Genomic DNA, 25,697 nt, shown 5'->3' with positions numbered 1-25,697 from the left:
AAGCTGGTGAGGGAGATGTGAGTCTCCAGCTTCAGAGATTTTTACAATTCGTTCCAGTCATGGGCAGCAGAGAACTGGAAGGAGAGACGACCAAAGGAGGAATTGGCTTTGGGGGTGACCAGTGAGATATACCTGCTGGAGCGCGTGCTACGAGTGGGTGTTGCTATGGTGACCAGTGAGCTGAGATAAGGCGGGGCTTTACCTAGCAGAGACTTGTAGATGACCTGTAGCCAGTGGGTTTGGCAACGCGTATGAAGTGAGGGCCAACCAACGAGAGCGTACAGGTCGCAATGGTGGGTAGAGTATGGAGCTTTGGTGACAAAACGGATGGCACTGTGATAGACTGCATCCAGTTTGTTGAGTAGAGTGTTGGAGGCTATTTTATAGATGACATCACCGAAGTCGAGGATCATTAGGATGGTCAGTTTTACGAGGGTATGTTTGGCAGCATGAGTGAAGGATGCTTTGTTGCGATATAGGAAGCCGATTCTGGATTTAATTTTGGATTGGAGATGCTTAATGTGAGTCTGGAAGGAGAGTTTACAGTCTAACCAGACACCCAGGTATTTGTAGTTGTCCAAGTCAGAGCCGTCCAGCGTAGTGATGCTGGACGGGCGAGCAGATGCGGGCAGCGATCAATTGAAAAGCATGCATTTATTTAGTTTTACTTGCGTTTAAGAGCAGTTGGAGGCCACGGAAGGAGAGTTGTATGGCATTGAAGCTCGTCTGGAGGTTAGTTAACACAGTGTCCAAGGAGGGGCCAGAAGTATACAGAATGGTGTCGTCTGCGTAGAGGTGGATCAGAGAATCACCAGCAGCAAGAGCAACATCATTGATGTATACAGAAAAGAGAGTCGGTCCGAGAATTGAACCCTGTGGCACACCCATAGAGACTGTCAGAGGTCCAGATAACTGGCCCTCCGATTTGACACACTGAACTCTATCAGAGAAGTATTTGGTAAACCAGGCGAGGCAATCATTTGAGAAACCAAGGCTGTCGAGTCTGCCAATAAGAATGTTGTGATTGACAAAGTCGAAAGCCTTTGCCAGGTCGATGAATACGGCTGCACAGTAATGTCTCTTATCGATGGCGGTTATGATGTCGTTTAGAACCTTGAGCGTGGCTGAGGTGCACCCATGACCAGCTCTGAAACCAGATTGCATAGCGGAGAATGTATGGTGGGATTCGAAATGGTCAGTAATCTGTTTGATAACTTGGCTTTCGAAAACCTTAGAAAGACAGAGTAGGATAGATATAGATCTGTAGCAGTTTGGGTCTAGAGTGTCACCCCCTTTGAAGAGGGGGATGACCGCGGCAGCTTTCCAATCTTTGGGAATCTCAGACGATACGAAAGAGAGGTTGAACAGGCTAGTAATAGGGGTTGCAACAATTTTGGCAGATCATTTTAGAAAGAGAGGGTACAGATTATCTAGCCCGGCTGATTTGTAGGGGTCCAGATTTTGCAGCTCTTTCAGAACATCAGCTATCTGGATTTGGGTATAGGAGAAATGGTGGGGGCTTTGGCGGGTTGCTGTGGAGGGTGCCGGGCAGTTGACCGGGGTAGGGGTAGACATGTGGAAAGCATGGCCAGCCGTAGAGAAATGCTTATTGAAATTCTCAATTATAGTGGATTTATCAGTGGTGACAGTGTTTCCTATCTTCAGTGCAGTGGGCAGCTGGGAGGAGGTGCTCTTATTCTCCATGGACTTTACAGTGTCCCAGAACGTTTTTGAGTTAGTACTACAGGATGCAAATTTCTGTTTGAAAAAGCTTGCCTTAGCTTTTCTAACTGCCTGTGTATATTTGTTCCTAACTTCCCTGAAAAGTTGCATATCACAGGGGCTATTCGATGCTAATGCAGAACGCCACAGGATGTTTTTGTGCTGGTCAAGGGCAGACAGGTCTGGCGTGAACCAAGGACTATATTTATTCCTAGTTCTACATTTTTTGAGAGGGGCGTGCTTATTTAAGATGGTGAGGAAGGCACTTTTAAAGAATAGCCAGGCATCATCTACTGACGGGATGAGGTCAATGTCATTCCAGGATACCCCGGCCAGGTCGATTAGAAAGGCCTGCTCACAGAAGTGTTTCAGGGAGCGTTTGACAGTGATGAGTTGTAGTCGTTTGGTCGCAGACCCATTACGAATGCAGGCAATGAGGCAATGATCGCTGAGATCTTGATTGAAAACAGCAGAGGTATATTTGGAGGGTGAATTAGTTAGGATGACATCTATGAGAGTGCCCGTGTTTACTGATTTGGGGTTGTACCTGGTAGGTTCATAATATAATTTGTGTGAGATTGAGGGCATCACGCTTAGTTTGTAGGATGGCCGGGGTGTTAAGCATGTCCCAGTTCAGGTCACCTAGTAGCACGAGCTCAGAAGATAGATGGGGGGCAATCAGTTCACATATAGTATCGAGGGCACAGCTGGGGGCAGAGGGAGATCTATAGCAAGCGGCAACAGTGAGAGACTTGTTTCTGCAAAGGTGAATTTTTAGAAGTAGAAGCTCAAATTGTTTGGGTACAGACTTAGAAAGTAATACAGAACTCTGCAGGCTATCTTTGCAGTAGATTGCAACACCGCCCCCTTTGGCAGTTCTATCTTGGCGGAAAACGTTATAGTTAGCAATGGAGATTGGTGGTTTTCCTAAGCCAGGATTCAGACACGGCTAAGACATCTGGGTTGGCAGAGTGTGCTAAAGCAGTGAGTAAAACAAAGTTAGGGAGTAGGCTTCTAATGTTAACATGCATGAAACCAAGGCTTTTACGTTTACAGAAGTCAAAAAATGAGAGCACCTGGGGGGTGGTAGTGGAGCTAGGCACTGCAGGACCTGGATTAACCTCCACATCACCAGAGGAACAGAGGAGAAGTAGGATAAGGGTACGGCTAAAGACTATACGAACTGGCCGTCTAGCACGTTCAGAACAGAGAGTTAAAGGAGCAAGTTTCTGGGCACGATAGCATAGTTTCAAGGCATAGTGTACATACAAAGGTAAGGTAGGATGTGAGTACATTGGAGGTAAACCTAGGCATTGAATAATGAAGAGAGAGATATAGTCTCTAGAGATGTTTAAACCAGGTGATGTCATATGTAGGAGGTGGAACAACATGGTTGGTTAAGGCATATTGAGCAGGGCTAGAGGCTGTACAGTGAAATAAGATAGTAATCACTAACCAGGACAATAATGGACAAGGCATATTGATATTAGAGAGAGGCATGTGTAGCCAAGTGAACATATGGGTCCAGTGAGTAGTTGGGCTGGCTGGGGACACGGCGATTCAGACAGTTAGCAGGCTAACAAGCTAACAGTTAGTAGGCCGGAGCTAAACAAGCTAGCAGCTAGTAGACCAGGGCATGCTAGCAGTTAGCAGACCGGGTTAGCAAGCAAGCAGTTAGCATGGGCTAGCAGTTAGTAGACCAGGGCAAGCTAGCAGTTAGCAGACCGGGTTAGCAAGCAAGCAGTTAGCAAGGGCTAGCAGTTAGCAGACCGGGCAGGCAAGCTAGCAGTTAGCACACCAGTTGTTCGAACTGGCGAGAGCTTTCCGAGCTGAAGGTTAGCTGATGACCGCTGGCAATGGTTTGCTGACTGATAGCTGGTAGTTAGCTGGCTAGCTTCAGTTGAGGGATTCCTGATCCGTAAAGTAAATATAAATACTTTAGGAGAAAAAAGCAGATCCACGCCACATTGGGTGAGGCGGGTTGCAGGAGAGTATTTAGATGATGAGGTTTAGCAAAATATTTTAAAGGATATGCGACGGAAATTATGTAAAACGATATATACAAGGGACAAGACAGGACAAAGACGTCTGACTGCTACGCCATCTTGGATATGTCTTCACCCACAACCTTTGGATTACTTGTCAGTCTGTAGCCAGGCAGGCTGGTCTGTGGCCAGGCAGGTTGGTCTGTGGCCAGGCAGATTGGTCTGTAGCCAGGCAGGTTGGCCTGTGGTCAGGCAGGTTGGTCTGTAGGCCTACTGTTTGGTTTACACTACCAGAACTAATGGCCAATCAAAAGTCTCTCCAGTTACCTCTTATCTGGCTTTATGCCCACCTGATCCCAGACAATGTGCAAGCTCAGTGGATTGTAAATGACTCAACGAACTCATGTGTTTGACAGGGCTGGCAGTCAGACAGATTGACTCGCTGAATAGTTAGGATGAACTTAATTAGTAAACAGTTTACCTGACTTTTGCTTTACGTGACCTGCAGTATCATGGCGCCAACAGAGATGGTCGCCTCGCTTCAGGTCCTTGGGAAACTATGCAGTACTTCCTTTTTTCTGTATTATTTCTTACATTGTTAGCCCAGAAAATCTCAAGCATTATTACATACAGCTGGGAAGAACTATTTGATATAAAAGCGACGTCAACTTACCAACATTACGACCAGGAATACGACTTTCCCGAAGTGGATCCTTTGTTCAGACCTCCACCCTGGACTTGGGATCTTATCCCAGAGGCCGACCCAAAACAACACGGTCGCTGCAGGAGAGGCAGACAGAGTGGCCTACTGGTCAGACTTAGAAGTCGAGCACACCATACACCGCTTCCAAGCATATTACTCGCCAATGTCCAATCTCTGGACAACAAGGTGGACGAAATTAGGGCACGAGTTGCCTTCCAGAAAGACATCAGAGATTGTAACAGAAACAAACAACTCTCTAGTAAGAAGGAGGGTGGGGGTGTATGCCTTATGACTCACGGTGCGATCATAACAACATACAGGTCCTTAAGTCATTTTGTTCACTTGACCTAGAATTCCTTACAATCAAATGCCAACCTCATTATCTACCAAAATAATTATCTTCGATTATAGTCACAGCCGTGTATATCCCCCCCAAGCAGATACCCCGACGGCCCAGAAAGAACTTCCCTGGACTCTATGTAAACTGGAAAATATACATCCTGAGGCTGCATTTATTGTAGCTGGGGATTTTAACAAAGCTAATATGAGAACAAGGCTTCCTAAATTTTATCAGCATATTAAATGTGCGACACGGGCTGGTAGCATTCTCGACCATTGCTACTCTATCTTCCGCGATGCATACAGAGCCCTCCCCCACTCTCCCCCGCCCTCCCTTCGGCAATTCGGACCATGACTCCATTTTGTTGATCCCAGCCTATAGACAGAAACTAAAACAGGAAACACCCATGCTCAGGTCTATCCAATGCTCGTCTGACATATCGTATTCCATGCTTCAAGATTGCTTCGATCACGTGTCCTGGGATATGCTCCGGGTAGCCTCAGACAATAAAAATTGACTACAGCTCAGCATTTAACACCATAGTACCCTCCAAACTCATCATTAAGCTCGAGACCCTGGGTCTCGACCCCACCCTGTGCAACTGGGTCCTGGACTTTCTGACGGGGTAGGAAACAACATCTCTAGCCCGCTGATCCTCAACACTGGGGCCCCACAACAGTGCGTTCTCAGCCCTCTCCTGTACTCGCTGTTCACCCATGACTGCGTGGCCATGCACGCCTCCAACTCAATCATCAAGTTTGCAGATGACACTACAGTGGTAGGCTTGATTACCAACAATGGCGAGACGGCCTACAGGGAGGAGGTGAGGGCCCTGTCAGTGTGGTGTCAGGAAAATAACATCTAACTCAACTTCAAAAAAACACCCCCCCATCCACATCGACAGGACAGTAGTGGAGAAGGTGGAAAGTTTCAAGTTCCTCGGCGTACACATCACAGACAAATTGAAATGGTCCACCCACACAGACAGCATGGTGAAGAAGGCGCAAGCAGCGCCTTTTGAACCTCAGGAGGCTGAAGAAATTTGGTTTGTCACCGAAAACACAACACAAACTTTTACAAATGCTCAATCGAGAGCATCCTGTCGGGCGGTTTGGGCGGTTTGCACAACGCATCACCGGGGGCAAACTACCTGCCCTCCAGGACACCTACACCAACCGATGTCACAGGAAGGCCAAAAAGATCATCAAGGATAACAACCACCTGAGCCACTGCCTGTTCACCCCGCTATCATGCAGAAGGCGAGGTCAGTACAGGTGCATCAAAGCTGGGACCAAGAGACTGAAAAACAGCTTCTATCTCAAGGCCATCAGACTGTTAAACAGCCATCACTAACATAGAGTGGCTGCTACCAACATACATACTCAAATATCTTGCCACTTAAATCAATTTAATAAATAGATTTAATAAAGGTATCACTAGTCACTACATATCCCACATTACTCATCTCATATGTATATACTGTATTCAATACCATCTACTGCATCTTGCCTATCCCGTACGGCCATCGCTCATCCATTTATTTATATGTAAGGTTGAAGTTGGAAGTTTACATACACTTAGGTTGGAGTCATTAAAACTCGTTTTTCAGCTACTCCATACATTTCTTGTAAACAAACTATAGTTTTGGCAAGTCGGTTAGGACATCTACTTTGTGCATGACACAAGTCATTTTTCCAACAATTGTTCACAGACAGATTATTTCACTTATAATTCACTGTATCACAATTCCAGTGGATCAGAAGTTTACATACACTAAGTTGACTGTGCCTTTAAACAGATTGGAAAATTCCAGAATATGATGTCATGGCTTTAGCAGCTTCTGATAGGCTAATTGACATAATTTGAGTCAATTGGAGGTGTACCTGTGGATGTTATTCAAGGCCTACCTTCAAACTCAGTGCCTCTTTGCTTTACATCATGGGTAAATTAAAAGAAATCAGCCAAGACCTCAGATTTTTTTATTTTTACCTTTTCCAAACGCCTGAAGGTACCACATTCATCTGTACAAACATCAGTACACAAATATAAACCACATGGGACCACGCAGCCGTCATACCGCTCAGGAAGGAGACGCGTTCTGTCTCCTAGAGATGAACATACTCTGGTGCGAAAAGTGCAAATCAATTCCAGAACAACAGCAATGGAACTTGTGAAGATGCTGGAGGAAACAGGTACAGAAGTATCTATATCCACAGTAAAATGAGTTATATATTGACATAACATGAAAGGCTTCTCAGCAAAGAAGAAGCTACTGCTCCAAAACTGCCAGAAAAAAATCCAGACTATGGTTTGCAACTGCACAAGGGGACAAAGATCATACTTTTTGGAGAAATGCCCTCTGGTCTAATGAAACAAAAATATGACTGTTTGGCCATCGTTATGTTTGGAGGAAAAAGGGGGAGGCTTGCAAGCCGAAGAACACAATCTCAACTGTGAAGCAAGGGGGTGGCAGCATCATGCTCTGGGGGTGCTTTGCTGCATGAGGGACTTATGCACTTCACAAAATAGATGGCATCACGAGGGAGGAAAATTATGTGGATATGTTGAAGCAACATCTCAAGACATCATTCAGGAAGTTAAAGCTTGGTCGCAAATGGGTCTTCCAAATGGACAATGACCCCAAGCATACTTCCAAAGTTGTGGCAAAATGGCTTAAGGACAACAAAGTCAAGGTATTGGAGTGGCCATCACAAAACCTTACCTCAAGCCTATAGAAAATGTGTGGGCAAAACTTAAAAAGCGTGTGTGGACAAGGAGGCCTACAAACCTGAGTCAGTTACACCATCTCTGTCGGAATGGGCCAAAATTCACCCAACTTATTGTGGGAAGCATGTGGAAAGCTACCCGAAAAGTTTGACCGAAGTTAAACCACTTAAAGGCAATGCTACCAAATACTAATTGAGTGTATGTAAACTTCTGACCCACAGAGAATGTGATGAAAGAAATAAAAGCTGAAATAAATCATTCCCTCTACTATTATATATAAGACTGTGAATTTTTACGAAGATTGAATGTCTGGAAATATGAGAAACTGAGTTTACCTGTATTTGGCTAAGGTGTGTGTAAACTTCCGACTTCAACTGTGCATATTCTTATTCATCCCTTTCCATTTGTGTGTGTAAGTTAGTCGCTGTAAAATGTGTTAGATTACTTGTTAGATATTCTTGAACGGTCGGTACTAGAGGCACAAGCATTTTGCTACACTCGCATTAACATCTGCTAACCATGTGTATGTGACCAATAACATTTAATTTGAGCATCGCTAGTTGATTTTACGGATCTTTTAAGCATTTCTTTCCTCTGCCCTCAATTAACTATTCTGTGGGTACAGTGGGAGTGTTCTTTAAGACAGCTCTTTGGTAGTGCTCACTTCCTTTCCCCAGATGCGAGTAGTGTCCATTGTCAGGTACAGTACATCAAGACGCCTTAAGGAATCTCTCTCATGTACGTTGCCAGCCTAACGAGGGGTTAGTGTGTTGAGGGGGGATGTGTGATGCAGTATAAGTGCGCAAGCACGGCTGTAAGGAGCCGGGAGTGGATGGGAAGGAGGGGCGGGTAGGGGAAGGTAGGGAAGCACCCCTCCCTGTCACCGGGGAGGACTTTCTGGGGCGACGTTAGGGCATGGGGGTCAGATCATCCCGTTATTACAGTATTTTTGGTATTCCCGGTTATTCCCCTCACTTATAAACCATTCCCAACCTCATCAATGTATTGGGATAAGGGTTGCAGTATTTATTGCCGGGGCATTTGTCAGGTTTTACTGCTTTCTTAAAAGGAAGCTGGAATGGCCTCTGCCAAAGCCCATGCCAAGGTGCTGAGACTAATCAGACTGGGCTGCCTTGGTAACATGTCTGCCAGGTGGAGGATCGGGGTGATTGCTTAGGTCAGTTTTAATCATCCTAAAGGACTATAGTCCTCATTGAGTGGTCTGTTATTTTTTTTGAGTGAATGTGGACTGACCTGTTTCATTGAAGGGAAGAAAAGTCTGGATTCAAGTCACAGAGACTTTTGTTTGCTATTCATGCTTTGGGGGCCAATGGCCATTCACAGACTCACTCTCAATCACTGCTTGAGTCTACTCCATTCCTCCCTATGCGGCCCTAGGACTGAGTAACCTCAATGAATAGTTTTTAATTGATCAAGGCGTGATACAGAAAGCTCCTGCCAACACTAATAACAACAAGCTCCCTTGCCTCATTCCCTCTTTCATGGCTGCTATCCCATCCACTTCAATGTTGTCTGTAGTTGTGGTTAGAGAGTTTATACACAGTGTGGTTGTGTGTCAGTGGTCTGTGAATTTAGAGTTGCACAACATGCCCCATTCTTAGCCTCACTTATCTGGTTGTTTTTAGATTTAATCTTCAACCCTCAAATGGTCCTGACTAGAAAGCTGCAAAGAAACTGTGGCAAAAAGGTTGATCACCAAGTTTGGTTGTGCTGTGACATCAACTAGACAAATACAGATCCTACAAGTACTATTATCTCTGACAGTTGCTTGATAAAAGTTGTTTTTCTCTCATAACTGTCTGAAAACCACTATTCATTGTAGTTTTCACCATTATGGTGACTAAAGAAAACTGTCTGAAAGTCCTACTGTCTGTTACTTGACTCATTTTCTTTCTCTGTTTCTCCTAGCTGTTTGAAATCACAGTTTCCAGCAGTACAAATAACAACCTAGTGACGATCAGCTTTGCCAACCACACCGTGTGCAATTGTCTGTCCAAACTGGATGCCTACAGACAAGTACACTCCATCATACGACGATCTCTACCAGAGTAAGTGTTCCTTTTCTTAATCCAGTCCTCTAATTTAGCTATGTTGATCTGCTCCTACCCCTGTAGGAATTAGGGGTAGTAGTAATAGTTAAGTTAGCTATGTTGATCTGCTCCTACCCCTGTAGGAGTTAGGGGTAATAGTAATAGTAGGAGTAGTTCTGTAAAGTATCTTCTCTGCATTATATAGGTCTATTCTAGTGCCTTTTTCTGGATTCTTAATCCAGTCTACCCATTGTGTTTTCAGATCCAGTACATTGGATCCGTTGAATTAACTGCTAAAAGCATTCTAACAGATATCTGTCACAGGTACTTTTCCAAATGCCCAGAAAGTGAGAAGGAAGCATTGTCCACCACAGGACAGGAAATACACTTCAAGAACAGTTTGCAAGATGTTGCGGATGTATTTAAGCCTGCAAAGAGCTCGTTCTCGCACCAAGAAACTTAGGATAGCGTCTCCGCTGTCAGCATGCTAACCAAAAGTCCCCCGTTCCAACAAACTCGCTCAGTTTTTCCAGTCAGTTCCTGGATTGTGGTTCTCTTTATTGGGAGTATATGTGGTGAAAGGGTTGTGTGTGTTTTGGATACAGTGGGAGGTTGCCTTATGTTGTACAGCAACAGTATTTTCCCTTGAACGGATATAGAGGTTCATATTGGCCAATTTAATGTGGACACCTATTGTTCCTGTGCTGTGAAGGCTTCCTGTCAGTGTGTTGATATAAGAGGTGCTACTACAGGAAATCCCAGCAGTGAACCTTGATTAACTTTCCATCTAGGCAGGGCAGTGCACTGTGGAGCATTATGGACTGAGTCCATAGTCACTACGTGTAGTGAGGACAGTTAAACGGATGGCGTTTCTGTCACCAGACCTGAAATCAATTTGACATAATTAGAGTTAGTGTCATTTCCTCCATCATACACACACCTGTGCAGCACCCACTAGGGTGATGTAAAGATGAGTTGTTGCTACTCCTGCAGTAAACGTCCAGAAGCATAACTTAACCTGCCTCAACTTATGAAAACTGCAGTATATTGTGAGCAAGAGGTTACACGGGAGATGTATCTACAGACAGACTCTCGTCTTGTCTGTCTGCTGTGTTTACGTCAGAGGAGCAGAGGAGTGTAGACTTGGCCCCGGACCCGAACACCTAGCCCGGCCCCCAGTCTCACGCCCCCACATGTACTGTACATTAAGCTGTGTTTACATACAGTAGTTTTCTGGGAGAGGTAGGAGAGTTAGCTGGGGTGTTAACTGTTTAGCCTAACCAGAACATGTCGGGGGACAATATTGTTTCAGAGCCTCCACCAGACTTAGAGCAGTCGTTCTTCTACAGTAAGGTATCTAGAGGTTTACCACCAAGCAGTAGCAATTGTAGTAGTAGTATTAGTAGCAGTAGCAGCAGTAGTAGCAGTAGCAATAGTAGTAGCACTAGCAGTAGCAGTAGTAGAAGCAGTGGACAGTAGCAGTAGTACTAGTAGTATCAGTAGTAATAGCAGTAGCAGTAGTAGTAGCAGTAGCAGTAGAAGTAGCAGCAGTTGTAGTAGTAGCATTAGTAGTAGCAATAGTACTAGCAGTAACACTAGTAGTATCAGTAGTAATAGCAGTAGCAGTAGTTGTAGTAGTAGCAGTAGTAGCAGTAGTAGTAGCAGTAGTAGTAGCAGTAACACTAGCAGTAGCACTAGTAGTAGAAGTAGCAGTAGTAGTAGCAGTAGTGCTAGTAGTAGCAGTAACACTAACAGTAGCAGTAGCAGTGGTGATATAAGGAGCAGCAGGGTGGGGACGGCCTGTCAACACCCCATGGAGAGGAGAGCAAGACCAGGGAACAAGGCAAGCAAACAGGCTTAAGAGCAACACTCCATAAACACTTAGAATTTACTATAGACAATGAGCTCATAGCTAAAACCTCAGGCCCTATTTATAACTCTGGAGCCTAAGGATTAATCAACAAGGGCCCAGAGTTTGACCTGCTTCAGTTCACGTGTTCAGGAAAAAGTCCTCGCCCCAAAATTGAATGGCTAATTTCAAACCGAAATAAGAAACGCTACGCCAACTGACGTGTTCAATGGCCTTGTCATGTCATGTACTGTCAATTCATAGTCTCTAAGATGGCGCCGGAGGAGATGGCTGCCGTTTTACGGTCTCCTAACTATTTGTGCTATTATGTGTTTTTTTTCGCAATATTTGTTAATTATTTTGTACATAATGTTTCTGCCACAGTATCTTACGGTAGAAAAGAGCTTCTGGATATCCGGACAGCGATCACTCACCTCAGATTAGACAAAGATTTTTTCAACAACAAGAAGGATTTACACGATATTCTCCAAACACCCCACAGGGCAGACATCCCAATTATTCGCAAAAGGAAGCGACGCAGAGGACGAAGAGCCGGATGCCTCGTCCGGACCCGATGAAGGCGAGTAGGAAAGCTGCTGTTACCGTCAATATGTTGCTGCTGTTGCACGCCAACGTGCAATCATTGGACAATAAACTAGACGAGGTTCGATCACGAATATCCTACCAACGGGACATCAAAAACTGTAATATCCTATGCTTCACGGAATCGGGCTGAATGACGACATGGATATTCAGCTAGCGGGATATACGCTGCACCGGCAGGACAGAACAGCACGAGGGGGGGCAGTCTGTGCATATTTGTAAACAACAGCTGGTGCACGAAATCTAAGGAAGTCTCTAGATTTTGCTCGCATGAAGTAGAGTATTTTGTGATAAATTGCAGGCCACACTACTTGCCTAGAGAGTTCTCAGCTATACTTTTCGTGGCTGTTTATTTACCACCACAAAGAGATACGGGCACTAACACCGCACTCAGTCAGCTGTATAAGGAAATAAGCAAACATGAAACCGCTCACCCAGAGGCGGCGCTCCTAGTGGCCGGAGACTTTAATGCAGGGAAACTTAAATCAGTTCTACCAAATCTCTACCAACATGTTAAATGTGCAACCAGAGGGGGGAAAAAATCTAGATCACCTGTACTCCACACACAGAGATGTGTACAAAGCTGTCCCTCGCCCTCCATTTGGTAAATCTGACCACAACTCTATCCTCCTGATTCCTGCTTACAAGCGAAAATTAAAGCAGGAAGCACCAGTGACTCAGTCTATAAAAAAGTGGTCAGATGAAGCAGATGCTAAACTTCAGGACTGTTTTGCTATCACATGTTCTGGGATTCTTCCGATGACATTGAGGAATACACCACATCAGTCACTGGCTTTATCAATAAGTGCATTGAGGATGTCATCCCCACTGTGACTGTATGTACATACCCCAACCAGAAGCCATGGATTACAGGCAACATTGCAACTGGATCCTGGACTTCCTGACGGGCCGCCCCCAGGTGGTGAAGGTAGGTAGCAACACATCTGCCACGCTGATCCTCAACACTGGAGCTCCCCAGGGGTGCGTGCTCAGTCCCCTCCTGTACTCCCTGTTCACCCACAACTGCATGGCCAGGCACGACTCCAACACCTTCATTAAATTTGCAGATGATACAACGGTGGTAGGCCTGATCACCGACAACAACGAGACAGCCTATAAGGAGGAGGTCAGAGACCTGGCCGTGTGGTGCCAGAATAACAACCTATCCCTCAACGTAAACAAAACTAAGGAGATGATTGTGGACTACAGGAAAAGGAGCACCGAGCACGCCCACATTCTCATCGACAGGGCTGTAGTGGAGCAGGTTGAGAGCTTCAAGTTGCTTGGTGTCCACATCAACAAACTAGAACGGTCCAAACACACCAAGACATGAAGCCTATAGCCCCTCAGGAAAGTAAAAAGATTTGGCATGGGTCCTGAGATCCTCAAAAGGTTCTACAGCTGCAACATCGAGAGCATCCTGACCGGTTGCATCACTGCCTGGTATGGCAATTGCTCGGCCTCCGACCGCAAGGCACTTCAGAGTGTAGTGCGTATGGCCCAGTACATCACTCGAGCAAAGCTGCCTGCCATCCAGGACCTCTACACTAGGCGGTGCCAGAGGAAGGCCCTAAAAATTGTCAAAGATCCCACCCACCCCGGTCATAGACTGTTCTCTCTACTACCGCAAGGCAAGCGGTACCGGAGTGCCAAGTCTAGGACAAAAAGGCTTCTCAACTGTTTTTACCCCCAAGCCATAAGACTCCTGAACAGGTAACAAAATGGTTACCTGGACTATTTGTATTGTCCCCCAACCCCTCTTTAATGCTGCTGCTACTCTCTGTTTATCATATATCCATAGTCACTTTAACTATACGTTCATATACATAATACCTCAATTGGCCCGACCAACCAGTGCTCCCGCACATTGGCGAACCAGGCTATCTGCATTGTGTCCCACCACCCGCCAACCCCTCTTTTACGCTACTGCTACTCTCTGCTCATCATATATGCACAGTCACTTTAACCATACCTACATGTACATACTACCTCAATAAGCCTGACTAACCGGTGTCTGTATATAGCCTCGCTACTCTTATTTCTTAATTTCTTTACTTACCTAGACACACACACACACACACACACACACACACACACACACACACACAATGTGACACAATGTTTAGATCAATAGTAAGTCTCTGCATGTATGAGTCTCTGTAAGTCTCATACATGCTCTTAGTATACTAACAAGGGATCTTGCTCTCTATTTCTGCCTAGCATTGCTCTCTTTCAGTGCGACTAGTGTAAATGTTTATTGCCCTTGTGTCAACCCCACAGACTGAAGGATTAGCCTTTCACCCGTTCTTGACATGTGCCGGCAAGCCGAGAAATGACTCATTCCCCAAGGTGAAAAACTCTCCCCTAGCAATGCAATGGCAATTGGAACCCCATTGATCTGTAAGCCCTAATGTTCTCCATGTCCTAAAGCAGTGGTGTTGTTGTGACCGACCAGGGAGGACAATATTGCCAAGAGAGAGCTGCAGATCGATCCCAGATGAGAGGCCTGCTACAGTCAGATCCAGGGTTGCGTTCCAAATGATACCCTGTTCCTTTTATAGTGCTCTATTTTTGACCAGGGCCCATAGGGAATAGGGCACAATTTGGGATGGAGACCAGAGGTCCAGGTCATGGCTACCTGGCTCAAAGATCTATGGCAGGATATGAGCCATGCTACAAGGCTGTTTTGCACAAGCCGTGTCATAGGGGCCAATCAATAGGATAGGTTGAAGCACGATGAATTACAATGTAGGTGACTGAGTGTTTTTGGTACGGAAAAGTTTATTCATGGGATAATGCTTGAGTTCAGTAGTAACGTTTAACGATGTGTGGTTAATGGATAGAATCTTACCTGACGTGATTGAAATGCCTGGTCCTCTTTATGGCGTTGCCGTAAATGAGAATGTGTTGTCAGTCAATTTACCTGGTAAAATAAAGATTAAGTCAAATTGAATAAATATGTTAGAGGCTGGGAGTCCATGTTCAGGATGTCTATGAAGTTATGACTTATCTGGCTGTGACATCACCACATATCAAATGATGGAATAAAGGTCTTATTTCAGAGGGAGTGAAGTTGACAAATGATCAGCGTTCGTCCCCTAAGACCCGAGTTGGTCCTGGAGTTGTCAGAACCTTCCAGAGAGAGTCAGCAGACCTGTTTATTATTATGTGATATTTTACAACAGCATTTTTTCTGCCTGCTCTTCTGTCAGAGTGATTTTCAATAGCAGGAAAACGCATCATCCCTCTAAGAGTGAGCTGCTCTCTCTCTCATACATTGCCAGGCTTCGCTCAGCTCCTCGCGTAAGAAAAAGCAGATGTGTTCCTACGTGAGCATCCCAAATTGCACCCTTTTTCCCTTTATAGTGCACTACTTTCGACCAGGGCCCATTTGGCTCCAAACAAAAGTAGTGCACTATATAGGGAATAGGGTGCCATTTGGGACGCCTCCCTTGTGTTTTTCTTCTTTGCCTTGACACTAAGGGGTGTCTCTTTCCACCATTCCTTTCTGCCTGTAGCTCCAGTGGGGGTATGGTTACATAGCAGCAACAGTTTATGTTCTGATTGCGGACACAGAGGCATTAAAACTGTATACAACATCTAAAAGTGACCTAATGGAGTCTAGTCTAGACCAATCCATCCCCAGAATGATTCCGGATTACAGAAATAGGACCGAATTAAGCTGTGAGGGCTAATAATAATTTATCAGTTTGGGCTGCGGATTCAGCTAGCTGCTAAAGACTGAAACAGACCCGTGGGTCCAGTAGTAGAGCTCTGATCTTTCTCTGGTCTGTTTCTCTGCGGTTCTTTTCCATGGACCTTTACTCTTAACTGTTGTGAATGCTCAGGACACACATACCATTACGTGCACAGGTCTCTCAACATGTGTAAGGATCTCACCTATTGATATCAGTAGAAAAATCACGAGGAGATGCCATGGAATGGTCGTCTAATACATGTTGGCCAGTTCTGTCGTCATATAAATAGACACGTACGGAGAATGCTGTTGTCTAAATGGCAACATCTCCTGATCATATAGTCTGTAGGCTGCCAGCGTTAACACAATGTGGTCTAATGTTACTTATCAAGACCCAGGGCTAAGAAGTGCCAAAGAAGGAGCTCTCTGCCCTCACACATACTGGACACAATAAACCATTAGAGAGATGAGCTACTCTTCAGAGTGAAGAGAAAGGCTTTCAACTTGAGAGTGTAATTCCTCAAATGTCAAATATTAGAGTGTGTTGTCCTGATCTGTTCTCGGGCAGCTACCGCGGTGAGGTGGAAGGACGGGTAATAACTATGACAAGTTGGCTAAGAGTTTCACGCTCGCTTGCTTGTTCTTTGGGGTGGAGGTTTTGTGAGTTACTCACAGGCGTAATGAAAATCAAATCTCTCTCTGGGATACCGCAGGGCAAACAGTTAGCCGTTAGCCGAGCGAGAGGAGCGAGGAGGAGCTCAAAGGGCACCCCAGCCGTTACCTAAGATGACGTTGATCCTGGCGTGCGGCTGTCAGTCAGTCAGTCAGTCAGTCAGTCAGGGGGGAAAAAACCTCAGTGCCAGTAAAACGCTTGATGTCAAGAGACGCAACACAGATGTGCTGCTGAAGCTTTGTTTCTCCCATTTTAAAATATACATATCTTTGCTTGTGCTTGTAGAGTATGTGCGGGTAAAATGTTGAGTGAGGCTAGTCTTCCTACTCCGAAAGATGACCTTTTTTGTTGTTGCAACAGATACGTAGCTAGTTTTACAGATGGACATTTAATGGGGGACCTATTCAAGAAGAGGACGTTTGGCATATGGAATGCTGACGTGCGTACTCCGTAGACCTGTGCCATAACTTGGAGCAGGAAATGACATTAGAGCAGGTACCGCCAAGACTGCAGAGCTATAAAATATAACATTATGTACAGTGATGCTCTATATCACCAGATCAATTTAACATAAGAAAAGCTACTAAATCAGGTGGATGGCCCCCTAACGCATAGTCTACCTTCTATTGTATGCACACAGTTATTATTCATTTCAATCCATCACATTCCAGAGGAGGCCCTGTACATACCAATCCATTCCTCAGAGGAAATATAGACAGTAGTTGATTTGCTATATGAATCAAAACAACACATACCAAGAGAGGCCTTCACATACCACATACAAATCCCATCTTGATATGAATTATAGACAGTAGTTGTACTATATTAATCAAATCACATGCAGCAAAGTCTCCTGGCTGAAGGAGAACTAACATGTTCCTGGGATTACCCCAGCCTATGTATTATCAAGGGGGGTGACACCTTGGCTGTCTAAACGGACACGTCTGTTGTGTGTTACGAAAGGTGCACAGTGCACGTGTTGTTAATCAGATTACGTGGCTTCCTACGAAGCCACAAACATGCCAGGAGGGTGATTTTCGTGACTTTCTTCAGCCCTTTGGAATGTGTTGTCTGCTTAAGCCACTGTGTGTATGGTAATTGAAAGCACATTGACAGTCCCTCAAACGTGTAGAGCTGCCACTGAGCCGTTTCATGGCAACTTTTATTTCAAATAAATAGTCGAAAGGGTGTGTTTTTGTTTTCCATAGATAATCAACCCAAAATGTTAATTCAGCCAACATCTGTTTGCATTGTAGCCTTTGAAACGAATGCTTTGTGAATTCAAAACAGTCCATTTTTTTCTGAAGTGCTCTAACCACTAACTGTAATTTGTTATCAGGTCGACTAAGCTCACTCTTCACTTTCAATCAGGGGCACAACTTTCACTGGGGACGGGGGACGGGGGGGGGGACATGTTCTGAAATGGCATTTTTGTCCCCCACAGTTTTATCATTGGAATGTGATACAAAATGAGGCAACACTGTGCTTTAGGACCATGTGGACGCCTCCGAGCGGTCGGGAAGGCTGTTTTGAGTGTTTATCCGACTGGATACATTTTTTAAATGAATTATGTCCCCTCCACTTCTTAAACAAAAGTAGCACCCCTGCTTTCAAGCATATGGATGCTTACTGTGATTAGCACACCAATTGTGGAATGTCTCAGATATGTTTTCGGAGGCTCAGAGGTTCTGACCTCAAAGAGGCCTGACTAATTTTGTTGTTGCCGGGATTTCCATAATAAAAGTGCCTGCCCATCCCCCTTACTCACCCCAACGCCCTCCAATGACAGAATGTTGTACCCGGGTCATATATCAGACAGGACCTCCATTTGAAGACAGGATGATCTTAGACCTGGGGAGAAGAAGGCAGAGAGAAGGGACGAGGTGAGAGGGCACGGATGTGAGATGGGGGAGGTGAAGGAGGCTTCATGCCTCCCTACCTGAGTCCCAGGCCTCCCTGAACGTCTGTGTCTGGTAAACCCCTGACCATGCCACTCGTCTCACTCCCTCACCCCTCTCACCCCATCACCCCCCGACAAAGGGAGCTCAATCAATCGCAGAGAGGGGGTAACCTTAACTGTTACATCCGTCCACTTTCTCAGTGGGGCTCGGTGCAAAGGTGAGGGGGTGCTCCTCGGGGCATGGATTGGAGGCGTGGAGAGGGGCATGGGTCTGGGTCCTCCTGTCCTTTATAGTGGACAGTCAGCCTGAGGCTGAACCCATGCACCCCTGCCTGCTGGGGCTGATATTGGGGTGATATTTTAAAGATCAGGTCTGATATTGGGGTGATACAGTATATTAGAGATCAGGTCTGCTATTGGGGTGATACAGTATATTCGAGATCAGGTCTGATATTGGGGTGATATATTAGAGATCAGGTCTGATATTGGGGTGATATTTTAAAGATCAGGTCTGATATTGGGGTGATACAGTATATTAGAGATCAGGTCTGATATTGGGGTGATACAGTATATTCGAGATCAGGTCTGATATTGGGGTGATATATTAGAGATCAGGTCTGATATTGGGGTGATATATTAGAGATCAGGTCTGATATTGGGGTGATATATTAGAGATCAGGTCTGATATTGGGGTGATATATTAGAGATCAGGTCTGATATTGGGGTGATATATTAGAGATCAGGTCTGATATTGGGGTGATATATTAGAGATCAGGTCTGATATTGGGGTGATATATTAGAGATCAGGTCTGATATTTGGGTGATATATTAGAGAACAGGTCTGATATTGGGGTGATATATTAGAGATCAGGTCTGATATTGGGGTGATTATATTAGAGATCAGGTCTGATATTGGGGTGATATATTAGGGATCGGGTCTGATTGGGGTGATATTGGGAGTGGTCGTTCATGGAGCTGCCTGCCATGACTTGACCATTTAAATCAAACTGCCAGAGCAGACGAGGAGACAGAGGGGGAAACGGATGTAGAGACTGAGGGGGAGACGGAGGTTGAGATGGAGGGGGAGAGTCATAAATCACTACCAGAGCAGACGGGGAGACAGAGGGGGAAACGGATGTAGAGACTGATGTGGAGACGGAGGTTGAGATGGAGGGGGAGAGTCATAAATCACTACCAGAGCAGACGGGGAGACAGAGGGGGAAACGGATGTAGAGACTGGGGGGGAGACGGAGGTTGAGATGGAGGGGGAGAGTCATAAATCACTACCAGAGCAGACGGGGAGACAGAGGGGGAAACGGATGTAGAGACTGGGGGGGAGACGGAGGTTGAGATGGAGGGGGAGAGTCATAAATCACTACCAGAGCAGACGGGGAGACAGAGGGGGAAACGGATGTAGAGACTGGGGGGGAGACGGAGGTTGAGATGGAGGGGGAGAGTCATAAATCACTACCAGAGCAGACGGGGAGACAGAGGGGGAAACGGATGTAGAGACTGGGGGGGAGACGGAGGTTGAGATGGAGGGGGAGAGTCATAAATCACTACCAGAGCAGACGGGGAGACAGAGGGGGAAACGGATGTAGAGACTGGGGGGGAGACGGAGGTTGAGATGGAGGGGGAGAGTCATAAATCACTACCAGAGCAGACGGGGAGACAGAGGGGGAGACGGATGTAGAGACTGGGGGGGAGACGGAGGTTGAGTTGGAGGGGGAGAGTCATAAATCACTACCAGAGCAGACGGGGAGACAGAGGGGGAAACGGATGTAGAGACTGGGGGGGAGACGGAGGTTGAGTTGGAGGGGGAGAGTCATAAATCACTACCAGAGCAGACGGGGAGACAGAGGGGGAAACGGATGTAGAGACTGGGGGGGAGACGGAGGTTGAGATGGAGGGGGAGAGTCATAAATCACTACCAGAGCAGACGGGGAGACGGATGTAGAGACTGGGGGGGAGACGGAGGTTGAGATGGAGGGGGAGAGTCATAAATCACTACCAGAGCAGACGGGGAGACAGACGGGGAAACGGATGTAGAGACTGGGGGGGAGACGGAGGTTGAGATGGAGGGGGAGAGTCATAAATCACTACCAGAGCAGACGGGGAGACAGACGGGGAAACGGATGTAGAGACTGGGGGGGAGACGGAGGTTGAGATGGAGGGGGAGAGTCATAAATCACTACCAGAGCAGACGGGGAGACGGATGTAGAGATTGGGGGGGAGACGGAGGTTGAGATGGAGGGGGAGAGTCATAAATCACTACCAGAGCAGACGGGGAGACGGATGTAGAGACTGGGGGGGAGACGGAGGTTGAGATGGAGGGGGAGAGTCATAAATCACTACCAGAGCAGACGGGGAGACGGATGTAGAGACTGGGGGGGAGACGGAGGTTGAGATGGAGGTGGAGAGTCATAAATCACTACCAGAGAAGGGTAAGACCTGCTTTTTCACTACCATGAGGAAACAAACGGTCTACGTTTTCAAGAAAAAAAAATGTTTAGGCTCCCCTGTCAATCCGTTAGTTTGCCTATCGCAGGGCTCGTGTATGATTGGCATTTCCTCAATACTAAACCAGAGGCCCGTTTTTTTAACACTGGGTTTGCCCTTACGGATGCCTTTTCAACTGCACTGACCAGCTGAATGCACTGTGACACTTTAGTGACACAGTTGTACTGCACGTCGAATGAAGCCTTAGACCTGCATGCGCTCACAGTACAGTGGCTAGTTACACAAGTGTGCGTTGAACACAGCCTTATCAAACTGTTTAGGAATGTTCCGTGCTGGGGGTAGTAGAGTTTGTTAGCATTTTTGCACCTAAACACATGAAGCTTCGAGTGTGAGTTCCAGGAGCTACAGCGGAAGCCTCAGCTCTAGCACAGCACCTACTCTGGTGTGTAGCACAACGGAATGTCAACGCAGTAATTCATTTCATACACTTGTTTTCTTTACCATAAACTTCCCACCTGCTCCATTCATATTCTCCCTCCTCTTGAAAGGAATACAACAGCGAACCTCCATAGAGGCGCTAAGTGCTATTTGTTGGCTCTCTCTTCAGAGGCAGAATGGAGCTAGTGAGGTTCTCTTTTCAGTGCATTTTCCTTAGTGGTGATAAACTCAGCCTGGCAGGAACTACTGACTAGAGTATACAGGTTATGTAATATCTCTGGTTCTGCTGAAATGCAGTTTATTGTCTTAGGAGGTAGGGTTGCTTTTTTCAGGGGGTTCATTGAAAGAAGAAACTGCCGTGTGTTTACAAAGAACCTTGGAAGTTAGACTATACTGAAATATTTTACTGAGTTACAATTTCTAAAAGGAAATCAATCAATTGAAATGAATGCATTAGGCCGTAATCTATGGATTTCACATGACTGGGCAGGGGTGCAGCCATGGATGGGCCTGGCAGGGCATAGGCCAACCCACTGGGGAGCCAGGCCCAGCCAATCAGAATGAGTTTTTCCCCACAAAAGGGCTGTAAAAACAGACAGAAATACTCCTCAGTATGTTCAGTGTAAATACCAATTCACTTCAATACATTTTAATTGGATTTATTGCCATTTTACTTTTGTGTCAAATCTCTTGCAATTCTACCGCTGTTACATTCACGTGGATCAGAGGTTGCTTAACAACAGTCCTTTTCGATGTGAAGTTTATGTAGAGTTGACGTGTTTTAAATGCACTCCACTACATCTTTGATATTACACACATTTCAACTCCACCCTGCTGAGAGCTATCCCTTTTCTTTCACAGCAGTTAAAGCAGCCAGAATCAAGTTCAGCTCGGGATGCGGCCGTGCTTTCACTGGCCAGCGGTTGCACTGTAGCACGAGCCGCGCGTTTGTCTCGGAGCAAAAAGACAGATGGATGGAGCATGACACTGGCTCTAATAAAGTCTGTGTGGGTCGGTTGGCAGCATGTGATTTCAACTGGATTCTCAGCAGTGGTCTAGCCTAATGTGTAACAGTATGAGAAAAAGCAGAGCACTGGGCTCCGAAATGGATGATATCAGAAATGTCAAAAACTAAATAGACCCATATTGGTCTGGCAAGTGTCACGACAGTCAGTCATTTGTCCAATGCGTTTTGTCAATGGAAAGCCAATGGAAAGTGTGTGAGTATGATATTATTGTGGAGGTTGTGAAGACAGAGCCGATGATGATCGCTGAACTCTGAGAGAGAGAGAGAGAGAGAGAGAGAGAGCTGAAGAGAGAGAGAGAGAGCTGGAGAGAGAGAGAGAGCTGGAGAGAGAGAGAGAGCTGGAGAGAGAGAGAGAGCTGGAGAGAGAGAGAGCTGGAGAGAGAGAGAGCTGGAGAGAGAGAGAGAGCTAGAGAGAGAGAGAGAGAGAGCTGGAGAGAGAGAGAGAGAGCTGGAGAGAGAGAGAGCTGGAGAGAGAGAGAGAGAGAGAGAGAGAGAGAGAGAGAGAGAGAGAGAGAGAGAGAGAGAGAGAGAGAGAGAGAGAGAGAGAGAGAGAGAGAGAGAGAGCTGAAGAGGGTCAGAATCATGTGACGTGTGTGCTAGCCTCACCATGTGCCTCGAGTTAGAGCGACAAACAGTGTCTCCGGTTTTTATCCTTTTCACTTTCCTCCCCCTAAATGATCATCCCCGTTGACAGATCCAGTGGCGAAAGAAGTGCCACGTTCTGAAGTATGACTTCTGTCTGGGAACTATGCAGTGATTCACAATCAAAGTGTTCTATTCTAGGACGTGTGATGTGGAACGGAAAGGAAGCGCAAGAGATGAATACAGCTCTAAGCTAAAGTGAAGGGTCTTACCAATGTTAACCAATATTTACTAGGCTACCAAATATATTCTTCTGACTTTTTTTCCATTGCTCTCCATTGATGTCTTCCCAAGAGTCCTCTCTCTTTGATGGTTGTTTGTCTAAACTCAATCAGCATCCCTCTTATCTTTAAGGGGACAGAAATGTTTCATGTCATCAGAGCCAGTTGGCTTATTCATTCTCACTCTGCGATTAGATGGGATGCTAACCCAACTTTGATGTGCTGGGTGGGAGTTGTCAAAATATCCCTTAAAATAGCCAGTCCAGCCCTGTCACATTTCATCCAACAACCAAAACAACATCAAATGCTACATAGCTTTGTGGTTAATGAATGTCGATGAAGTGAGGAATTTCCTCTCCAGCTACTGCCACCCAAATGGCACCCTATTCCCTATACAGTGCGCTACTTTTGACCAGGGCCCATATGGCTCTGGTCAGCAGCCTCTGTCTGTCGGTTTTCTCCTCTTCTAATGCTAATAATTGTTTTCCCCTTACAGATGTCTGGTAGCCAATAAAACCTGCCCAAAGAACCACAGCTGGAGCAACCGTTTGTGCAGATGTATGGCGGTGCAACGCGACACCCCTCCCCCGCCCCAGATACAACACTCGGGTGAGTAGGCCCTCGTACTGATGCTGATACTGCACCTGTTGCACAACTTATTAGACTGAATTACCGCTTATTAGACTGAATTACCGCTTATTAGACTGAATTAGCTATCACTTATTAGACTGAATTAAGACTTATTAGACTGAATTAGCTTTCGCTTATTAGACTGAATTACATCTTATTAGACTGAATTACCACTTATTAGACTGAATTACAGCTTATTAGACTGAATTACCACTTATTAGACTGAATTACCGCTTATTAGAGTGAATTAGCTTTCGCTTATTAGACTGAATTACATCTTATTAGACTGAATTACCACTTATTAGACTGAATTACCGTTTATTAGACTGAATGAGCTACCGCTTATTATACTGAATTACCACTTATTAGACTGAATTACCGCTTATTAGACTGAATTAGCTGTCGCTTATTAGACTGAATTACCGCTTATTAGACTGAATTGCCGCTTATTAGACTGAATTACAGCTTATTATACTGAAATACCGCTTATTAGACTGAATTACAGCTTATTAGACTGAATTACAGTTTATTAGACTGAATTACATCTTATTAGACTGAATTACCACTTATTAGACTGAATTACCCCTTATTAGACTGAATTGCAGTCTATTAGACTGAATTACCACTTATTAGACTGAATTACAGTTTATTAGACTGAATTACCGCTTATTAGTCTGAATTACCACTTAATGTGGTGAATTATGTTTCTCTTTGAGTTCAATATTAGTAAGATAGGCTTATGCTGTTCTGAGGCTGTCCTAGTTGTGGTGTGGATTGAAATGTGGAGTCAAGAGAATGTGTTGAGCACGATTAATGGCATTTTGATGGCAAGACTGTGACAGAGTGAAGCAACATGCTAGAGTATAATACATTTTTAAAAACAGACACAGAGAAGGACAATGTGCTCTTGGTTTTTTACAACAGCCCTCAAAATCCTCACAGAAACACAGACCAGCACTTGAGTCTCTTCAACAGCTCACCAACAAGAGAACAACTCATTCCACTCCACGCGAGAACGTACCCGTGATCCCCATACACTATTTACAACCCGAGTCCACTTTTTTTCTAAGACAGATGTTGAAATCTTCCAGGGCATGTCTCGGTGAGTTGTCACTATGAAAACACAACATGGCAGTTGTTTTTCAGCAGATGTGGCTACGCAGTAGAGAGAACTCTGAGTGAACAAACGAGAGACAGACAAATTCAGAAAGAATCCCAGAGCTCTGGATTCCATGCCTTCGTCCCAAATGCAACCCTATTCCCTTTATAGTGCACTACTTTTGACCAGGACCCATAGTGGACTATGTAGGGAATAGGGTGCCCTTTGGAACGAAGCCCATGCCTCACTCCACTCTACCCCAGCCACGCAATGTTTATGAAGCACTGAAAGCAGGAAGCCAATCACTCTGTTGTCTCATGAAAGTTAATCTCTCTTAACAGACTTGGCTTCAAAGTTGACTCACTCATGTTGAAAAGCATCTGGGTGAATTGGGGACATCGAGCCATCAACATTTGGTTTAATGGGGATCACCCTTTTTCATCAGCTGATATTGACTTCATGATCGAAGCATGGCTTTCTCATGCAGTTACCAGATTGAAGAAGGTGTTGGTCATCTGTAGGTTTATTGTCCAGTCATCCGACGACATTTACTGGCTGACAATTCATTGAATTTCTCATTGATTATCATTCAACCCCATTGCCATGTTCTACAATTTGATGGAACCCAAAGAAACATTTAGCTAGGCTTATATCTTCCACATTACAGACTAATAATTCAACGAGAGGACTTGATAGCAATAGTCATATGAGAGCAGCAGAGCTGATTTGGGTTTCCTCTTCACACTAATCAACTTTGACAGGCCCAATCAGAGGTAGATCAAGAAGCTTAGAGATGCGTGCTCTGCTTACAGGGACAGTGTATCCCAAATGGCCACCCTATTCCCTAGATTGTGCACTACTTTTGACCAGAGCCCTATGGGCCCTATTGAAAATAAGCACACTAAAGGGAATATAGGGTGCCATTTGGGA

At 45.4% G+C, this 25,697-nt stretch overlaps 1 protein-coding gene across 2 annotated transcripts in view; it reads left to right on the top strand.

The window, feature by feature from the left end:
* Positions 1 to 25,697, top strand: part of vegfc (vascular endothelial growth factor c) — a 58,813-nt gene that overhangs the window by 25,562 nt on the left and 7,554 nt on the right. For both annotated transcript variants that reach the window (XM_021573482.3, XM_090209583.1), the window contains exons 4-5: positions 9,407 to 9,546; positions 23,535 to 23,647. In XM_021573482.3, coding sequence (XP_021429157.2) covers positions 9,407 to 9,546; positions 23,535 to 23,647 — 253 coding nt within the window. The remainder of the gene's footprint in view (positions 1 to 9,406; positions 9,547 to 23,534; positions 23,648 to 25,697) is intronic.

The sequence above is a fragment of the Oncorhynchus mykiss genome, chromosome 19, assembly GCF_057628025.1.
Source record: "Oncorhynchus mykiss isolate SJ-2025 chromosome 19, ASM5762802v1, whole genome shotgun sequence".
Taxonomy (NCBI): domain Eukaryota; kingdom Metazoa; phylum Chordata; class Actinopteri; order Salmoniformes; family Salmonidae; genus Oncorhynchus; species Oncorhynchus mykiss.
The sequence above is the reverse complement of the archived record's forward strand: the minus strand, read 5'-3'. Positions and strand labels throughout refer to the sequence as shown.